This window comes from Neopelma chrysocephalum, unplaced genomic scaffold (genome assembly GCF_003984885.1).
Source record: "Neopelma chrysocephalum unplaced genomic scaffold, ASM398488v2 Primary Assembly neopelma1_96652, whole genome shotgun sequence".
NCBI lineage: Eukaryota > Metazoa > Chordata > Aves > Passeriformes > Pipridae > Neopelma > Neopelma chrysocephalum.
In genome coordinates this window covers 2,289-11,053 of record NW_020925297.1, presented here as the reverse complement: position 1 = coordinate 11,053, position 8,765 = coordinate 2,289, and the positions used below count along the sequence as shown (strand labels likewise).

Sequence of the window (8,765 nt, the reverse complement as noted above, 5' to 3'; positions counted from 1 at the left end):
TGTGATTCCTCATGTACAAACTAACACAGAGAGGACGTTTGACAAATACCTTACTGCACAAACTTTTATTTTGTTTAAATGCACACAGAACATGATTCCTGATTTGTATATTTTGTGGGTCAAAAAAAAGAGGTAGAGAGTGAATTATATGGGATGAAGAATAAAATTTCAGTGTTGATGACAGGAACAGAGGGAAAAAACAGGAAAGCCCCCCACTCCAAACACTATCAAAAGCTTTAGAAGGCAGGCTGCGCCCAAAATGTGTTACACAGTGAGTGTTCTGCAGAAGAAAAGAGGTACTTTATTGCTTCTTAAAAAAACCCCCAGTCATCATTTTCCTTACGGCATCTCTGAGCTCCTGGTTCCTGAGGCTGTAGATGAGGGGGTTCAGTGCTGGAGGCACCACTGAGTACAGAACTGCCACCACCAGGTCCAGGGATGGGGAGGAGATGGAGGGGGGCTTCAGGTGGGCAAATGTGGCAGTGCTGACAAACAGGGAGACCACGGCCAGGTGAGGGAGGCAGGTGGAAAAGGCTTTGTGCCGTCCCTGCTCTGAGGGGATCCTCAGAACAGCCCTGAAGATCTGCACATAGGAGAAAACTATGAAAACAAAAAAGCAAAGTTCTAAAGAGAGAGTAAAAAACATAAGTCCAATTTCCCTGATGTGGCCTGAGTGTGAGCAGGAGAGCTTGAGGATGTGTGGGATTTCACAAAAGAACTGGCCCAGGGCATTGCCCTGGCACAGGGGCAGGGAAAATGTATTGACTGTGTTCAGCAGAGCATTGAGAAAGCCAGTGGCCCAGGCAGCTGCTGCCATGTGGGCACAAGCTCTGCTGCCCAGGAGGGTCCCGTAGTGCAGGGGTTTGCAGATGGCAACGTAGCGGTCGTAGCACATGATGGTGAGGAGGGAAAACTCTGCTCCAAGAAAGAAGACAAGCAGAAAGACCTGTGCAGCACATCCTGCATAGGAGATGGTCCTTCTGTCCCAGATGGAATTGTGCATGGCTTTGGGGACAGTGGTGCAGATGCAGCCCAGGTCTGTGAGGGAGAGGTGGAGCAGGAAGAAGCCCATGGGGGTGTGCAGGTGGTGGTCGCAGGCTACGGCGCTGAGGATGAGGCTGTTGGCCAGGAGGGCAGCCAGAGAGATGCCCAGGAAGAGCCAGAAGTGCAGGAGCTGCAACTCCCCCCTGTCTGTGAATGCCAGGAGGACGAACTGGGTGAGGGAGCTGCTGTTGCACATTTACTGCCTCTATATGGTTTTCTGTTTAGGAGAAAAAAGGCAGAACTGAATTAGGCCAGACTCAATCACCAAAACATATTGCATGTCTCATAGCAATTCAACATTCAGGGCCTCTTTTCAGGAAGATCTCTCTGCATCCCTCTCCCTGAGCTCTGGGGTTTGCTGGCTGAAGGGGGCACTGAGAGCAGGGACCCTGGAATGGGCTCCCGAGGAATTCTTCTTGCTGTGCAGTGAGAGGCAACTTGGAGCACAGGCTGACCTCCAAATAAATGCACTTGTGATGTATCAAAGTGTTTCCAGAACTGCTGGTCACAGTTTGCCCAAGGGCAGAACAGAGGGAGGGGATTTGGGGGACTTGATTTTGTTTGAATTCCTTTTGCCAGGAGGAGTTTGGATGGTTGAAATCTCTGACATTTCTAATGTGCTCCAAGTGAAATCTTGTGAGTCCTGAGAGGCAAAGGGGTGGTCTCTTGGTGCAGAGACAAGAGCTAGCCATCATTCCTGTTCACAGCTGCCCCTGGCTGGCAGCTTGGAGCTGAAGGGAGATCACCCTTAGGAATTCCCTTAAAAAAAGAAACAAGGCACTTCTGGGAGCAGAGGAATCCTGGTTCAAAGAGAACATTGACAGAATCCCTGCCTTTCCTCAGGATTCCTGATTACAATCTCATCTTTCTCCTCCCAGACTGCCACACAGAGGGATCATTGCAGCTCCCAAGTACAGCTGCCCAGGGCATTTCCATGGATTTAGCACTGAGGAGTTTTCTCCATGGGGATCCTGTGCAGCACAGAGATCCTATGGCAGCGCTGTGCCCTTCTAGAGGGCACTTGCAGCCCTGCAGGACACCCAGGCAAACAGCTGAATACCCTGAAGGTGCCTGGAGGGCACTTGGGCACTTGGCTCCCACAGACACATCCCCACAGCAGCACCCAAAGGGTTTGTGTCTGGACAGGAATCTGCCACCCCCAAAACTCCACAGTGGCTCAGAAAACCCAGTGGTGAGAACAAGGAGAGCCCAGGCAGCAGGGGATGGCAGTGAAATGCCACAATGGTGCTGCCAAGGGAGGAGGGACACAGAGAGACAGCTGGAAATCAGGGCCCTGTCCTTGCCTGGGCTCTGGCTGCTGCAGGGCAATGCACAGCCCAGCCCCCGTGGGCCTGAGGGCACAGGCTCTGCTTAGGTTGGGAAAGGAGCCCAGGCAGGAGCTGCTCAGGGAAGGGGTCTGTGCCACAGGGACAGCAGGGAGGGCCCACATTCCCCTGCCCAGCACTTGTGGCAGCAGCTGCCTCTCCCTGCCTGCCTGTCTCTGGGTGAGGAGCTGTTCCTGCCAGCAGCCCCTCCCTGTGCCCAGCTCAGCTCCCTGCCAGTGCTGCCAGAGCCATCCCCAGCCCAGTGCCCAGGGGCAGCTCTGCCTGGGCAGGGGCTGCAGAGCAGATCCCAGACAGCCTGTGGTGGCTGGGAAGGGGGAGGTGTTCTGGGGGGATGTGCTTCCTGAGAAGGGCCCCTGGAAATGGCAGGAGGTGGAGCTGAAGCTGTGAGGAGCCCTGACCCTGCAGCTGAAGGGCCCTGCCCAGCCCTGCCCAGCCCTGCCCTGCCTCCTTCCCCCCACACGTTCTCCCTGCAGGGCCGTGGCAGCTCCTTGGCCAGGCTGAGAGCTGCCCCTGGCAGGCAGCAGAGTCCCTGCCCCAGCACACAGAGCCCTGGGGGCAGGACCCTGCTCTGCACCACAGCCCTGGGCACCCCTGGCTGCACCTCCACCTTCCCAGCCCACAGCCAGCCCTGGCACAGGGAACCTTCTTGCCCTGGGCCTCTGAGGGGGCAGCAGCAAGTCCTGCTCTGCAGCAGCTTCTCCTGCTGCACCCCAGGAAATCCAGCACAGCCATCCTGACAGCTCCTGCCACTGCTGGCATTTGGCAGCTGGGAGAGGCACCTGCAGGAACTCCCCTGCACTGCTCTGCAGCCAGAGCCTGAGCGTGGCAAAGGTTCCTGCCCTGAGCAGCTCTGCCCTGTCCTCCCACCCCAGGATCCCTTCAACCTCCTGCTCCCTTCTCCTCTCTGCCCTTGCTGCCTGCAGCTCCTGCCCTGCTCTGCCATGTGGCCACTTCCCCTGCACTGCAGCAACTGGGAGAGTCCTGCTGAAAGATCCTAGAAGCTGTGGGATGGGCCAGCTTTAGGAGGTGCCTCCAGGAAGGCAACTTGAACTTTCCTACAGCCAGAGAATTCTTCCTTCAAATCCTGGGAAGGTTTCTCGTGTAGTGAGAGCTCAGTCACCTCCCAGCCAAGGCTGCCTCTCATCTCTCTGCCTTCTCTCCTGTGCCCTGGGTGCTGCAGGCAGTGCCCTCAGCCCTGCTGGGCTGTGCAGAGGAGCTGCTCACCAGCAGAGCTGTCTCTTTGAAGCTCTTCTTGGTTACCAGGAGCCCGGCCCAGCTCAGCAGCACAGCAACAGCCCCAGGCAGCCCTTACTCTGCCCCTCTGGGCTCCCTCCAGCTCTCCCTGGGGCTCCAGGGGAACCTGCTGTGACATAGCTGAAGGAAATCATGATGTTCCTTCTCTCAGCTGGGCACAGACACTTCTTTCAGCACTGTCATTTCTCCAAAAAGACACAGAGTTAAGTTCAAGAGTCCCCTTTTCATGTCCCATCATTAGACAGGAAACCCAGACAGTGCCCAGGAGGGATCTCCTTCCCCTGCCCTGAGGGAAGGGACTCAGCTGAGTCAACAGAGGTGTCTCCTTGTGGCTCTGCAGAGCTGGGGCCAGAAGGACACTCAGCTCCTTCCCCAGTCCCCATGGGCTGGGATTCCTCCTGCCCCACTTCAGTGGGACCAAAACAGGCCCCTGCAGGTGACTCCTTGTCCCAGCTGCCATGGGAATGAAGGAAGACCAAAGCCAGGAGTGACCTGCTGGGACACAAAGCCCTGGTTGCTTCTGAGGGGCCAGAGGTGACCGAGATTCCTGTTGGGAACTGCAGGCTCCAATGGAGCAGTTCCTAGGGACAGGGCAGCAGCTGTGGGATCTCCTTGGAGGCTGCTGGGACATTGCTTTGGCCAACTTCAGTGGCAGAAGGTGCCCACATGTAGGACAGGGGAACCTGTCACTGTTCCTTCTGTCCAGGGCATCCCATAGAGGTGTTCAGGTGACCAAATGGAGTCAGGTGGCACAGGGAGAGAGGTCTCTTTCCTGTTCTTTATCAGGGTATTTTCTGGATGTCCTCAGAGTACAATGACAGTTTTCTCCTGGACATGCCTTCACTGCTGAACCTAATTCAGGGCGTCTGAGCCTGGATTGAACAGCCAAAGAGGGGCCTGTAGTGCCAGGGGAGGTGCCAGGGCTCTCCAGCACAAGTGCAGCAGCTGCCATGGACAGCACAGGGCCTGTGCAGGAAGCCCGTCCCCATTCCCAGCAGTTGTGGGACAGGCACCACCCAGGGCTCCTCAGACACATTGGGTGCCTTTGGGGCAGGGAGTGAATCCCAGCCCTGCAGGGACACAAAGGCTGTCCCTTCTCTGCCCAGCCAAGGCCGGGCCAGGCACGAGTCCAAAGCACATCAGCCCAGGCTGTCCACACTTGTTTCCTCCCTCTGCTGGCTCTGCTCTCCCCCAGCATTTCAGCAGCATGTGCTGATCTCCTTAGGGATCAGGCCTGTGATTTTCCCCCTGGGCCTGAGTCCCAGCACATCCACCCCCAAGGCCATTGTCAGCAAAGGCTCTGCACAGCCCAGCTCTCGGGGCTTTCAGAGCAGCTTTCCCCACTGCAAGTCTGTTCTTACCCTCGGTGCCCCCGCTGAGGGGCTGCAGCCAGACAGGCCCCAATGCCCTGCGTGTGGGGCACAGGCAGGAGGAGCTGCAGCCCCAAGTCTCTCTTCATTCTACTTGGAGGCAATAACAGCCCAGGGCTGCTGAGACAGTTCCCAGGTTTTGGTGCTGTGATGGGTTGGGAGAGAAGGCCACGGAGACACAGGAGAGAAAGAGCAGGAGAGAGGTGTCCTCAGTGGGAAGGAGCTTCTTGGAGCTGTGCAGCTGCTCTAGGGGATGAAGAAATTGGGTGAACTTTAGTGGGTGAGGGTCAGAGGAGAAAGTGGTTTGGGTGACATTGTGGTGTGAGACAAAGAGCCCATTCAAGTTGGCTTTGATAACCCTGGAATTCACTGGAAAGGCACCATGACAGGATGCAAAGTGTCCCAGAGGTTTGTGCAGGGTCTTGTTCAAGAAAGCCCTTGGGACACAGGGCTCTAGAGCACAGCTGCCAGGTTGGTGGACAACAGGGAGGCTCATCTGCATCTGCTTCTCTCCAAGAGGAACCAAGAGGTTACCATAGTAACTGACTGTAGCTATGGGAATGTCTGATGGTTGCCATGGTAACTGACCGTAGCAATGGGACTTTATGATGAATGCCATGGTAAGCGACTGTACCAGTGAGAAGTATGATGGTTGCTATGGTAACTGACTGTAGCAATGGAATGTAGGATGGTTGCTATGGTAACCAACTGTAGTAATGGGAATGTGTGATGGTTGCCATGGTAACCGACTGTAAGATTTAGAATGTATGATGGTTGCCATGGTAACTGACCATAGCAATGACAACATAGATGGTTGCCATAGTAACTGACCAGAGCAATGGGAATTTATGACAGTTGCCATGGTAACCAACTGTAGAAATGGGAATATATGATGGTTTCCATGGTAACTGATGGTATAAATGGGACTATATGATGGTTGCCATGGTAACCGAACATAGCAATAGGAATGTATGCTGGTTGCCATGGTAACTGACTGTATCAACAGGAATGTATGATGTTTGCCATAGTAACTGACCGTAGCAATGGGAATTTTTGAGGTTTGCCATGGTAACTGACCATAGGAAAGAGAATGTATTATAGTTTCCATGGTAACTGACTGTAGCAGTGGGAAGTATGCTGGTTGCCATGGTGACCGACTGTAGCAACGGGAATGTATGATGGTTGCCATGGTAACCAACTGTGCCATTGGGCGGTATGATGGTTGTGATGGTAACTCAGCGTAGGAATGAGAATGTATAATCGTTGCCGTGGTAACTGATCGTAGGAATGGGAGTTTATTATGGTTGCCATGGTAACTGACCGTAGAAATTGGAATATATGATGGTGGCTATGGTAACTGACTGTAGCAGTGGGAAGTATGCTGGTTGCCATGGTAACTGACTGTAGCAATGGGAATGTATGCTGGTTGCCATGGTAACTGAGTGTAGCAACACAACGTCTTGATGGTTGCCATGGTAATCATCCATAGCAATGGGAATGTATGATGGTTGCCATGGTAACTCACCGTGGCAATGAGAATATGTGATGGTTGCCATGGTAACTGACCGTAGTAGTGGGACCTATGGTGGTTGCTGTGGTAACTGACCATAGAAACGGGAATGTGTTTTGGTTGCCATGGTAACCAACCACAGCAGTGGGAAGTATGATGGTTGCAATGGAAACAGACTATAGCAAAAGAAATGTGTGATGGTTGCCATGGTAACTGAGTGTAGAAACAGGAATGTATGATTGTTGCCATGGCAACTGACCATAGCAATTGGAATGTATGATGGTTGCTGTCATGGTTTGAGATTGGCCCCCCCTTGAGAAGAAGGGGGCTCAGAGGTGATTCGGTGCCAGGGCACTGTTCCCTAGAGAGCCAATCACCACTCATGTTGTTCGCTTCTGCTCAAAATTCATATATACACAGCCCAGCAGAAACTGTTGGCAGAGTTCTGTTGTTGGTGTCTGCTGCGTGTAGGTGTGGAAGGCCGGGGGGTGGCTGGGCTCCTTCTTCCCCCTCTGAGGGGGGAGAGGGGAGGCCTGCGGCCCCTCCAGCTCTGCCCAGCTCAGAGCAGAGTTAGAGGCAGCATTTTGAGTGTGTGCAGTGAGGGAAGAGACTCACAGCAACCTGAACCTGACTTGAGGTAAGAGGAGAGAGGCAGGCTTTTGTAGCCAAGCCTTCTCCCCCCTCCTTTTCTACAGCTAAGCTGTGGAGGGGGGCTTTTCCTTTCCCTTTGCTGGAAAGTGGAGGAGAGGCTCAGCATTGAAGCTGAGCCAAGTGGACGGGCCGTGGAGGTAGGCCCGGCGCTCGGGAGAAGGGTCCCAAGCGAAATTGGAGACGGACCCCCCCAGAGAGAGAGAGAAAGGGGCCCGGAGGATGTCTCTGCCACGCAGGACAACCGAAAACCTGAGGAGAAATCCACATGCCAGGACGTGGACACTTGATAAGCAAAACCACATTGCAGCAGCCTACGAACCGAGGTATGAGAGAGAGAGAGATCACACAGCGCAGGAGAGCAAGGACTCAGAGCTATCTTCCTGGACTTCATGAGGAGGAGAGATTACAGCAAAACAACTGGAACTTGGTGAGGGGGGAGCGTTCAGACCCAGAACACTCCCACCGAGGGACTGATTACTTTCCAGCCTTGAAAAGGCTCTGTCCTGGACTAAACTCAAAGGAGGAGCTTGAAAGGACTGGTTGATAGAAATGTAATATATATATAGTTGTCTTTATCTTGTATAGTATTTATTTGTGTAAATAAATGTATATACTTCCCCCTTCCCCTATAGAAGCCTCTGGCCTGAAAGTTTCTCTTTGGTGTTGGCACAAATTGTGGGAGGGGGTGGAGAAGCCTGAAAATTGGATTTTAGATTTCTAACATGGCTCAAACTGCCACACCATGGTAACTGACCACAGCAATGGGAGTGTATGATGGTTGCCATGGTAACCGATCCTAGCAATCTATCTTAATTGCAGGGGCCAGGATCACTTTATCACTGGGTGGGTGCAACCAAAACTGTGTATTCTACACCCTCTCTGTCATTTCTGAGGGACTCTTAACAATGGATCCTTTGCAGCAGCTGCCCAGGACCCACCTGACTCCTCAGGCTACAAGCTGGGTGGGAAAGAACTGTGCAAGGAGTGTTCCTTTGTCTTCACACCCTGACTCAGCTGTGATAACTCCCCTCAAGGGAGGCATTAGCACCTTCACCCCCAGCCTGAGGGATCATCTCTGCCAATGGGCCGCCTTGGACTGGCAGAACAGGCGGCTGCAACACCCAGACCATCAAACACTCCAAAACTACTCCATGACTCACAGAGTTAAATTGCCCATTGGGAAACTCCCTGCCTTAGGGGAGGTGCTGGACATCCCCACCTGAACCTGAGCACATATACTCTTAGGCTTTGGGGACTTCTGGTATCACTACTGGGATCGAGAGGAGGACCAGAACTCCAACAGGACTGCCACTGCCACTCTCGACAGGACTGCCATCACTACCTCAACAGAAATGCCACCATCATCTGCACCAACAGGTTTTCCTTTCCTTTTACTTTGCACCCTGGGAGGCCACGTGGTGCTCAGCACTGTTCTGTTCTTGTCCCAGGGTGCTGGGTATACAGCTATTTTTGTGGGTTAAAACCAGTTTTCTCTCTATCATTGTATTTATTGTAATCTTCTTAGTAAATTGTAGGTCTGACTTGTAACCCCTTGGGTGGGTTCATTTCTCCCTCTGGTTTACTTTTAAC

General features: G+C 53.3%; 1 protein-coding gene across 1 annotated transcript; it reads right to left on the bottom strand.

The window, feature by feature from the left end:
• Nucleotides 1–321: 321 nt before the first annotated feature.
• On the bottom strand, nucleotides 322–1,240 carry LOC113981543 (olfactory receptor 14J1-like; the record flags this gene model as incomplete). The annotated part of the gene is made up of 1 exon (XM_027708952.1): nucleotides 322–1,240. A coding segment is annotated over exon 1 (919 nt), but the record flags the coding sequence as incomplete, so codon positions are not given.
• Between the last annotated feature and the right edge of the window lie 7,525 nt (nucleotides 1,241–8,765).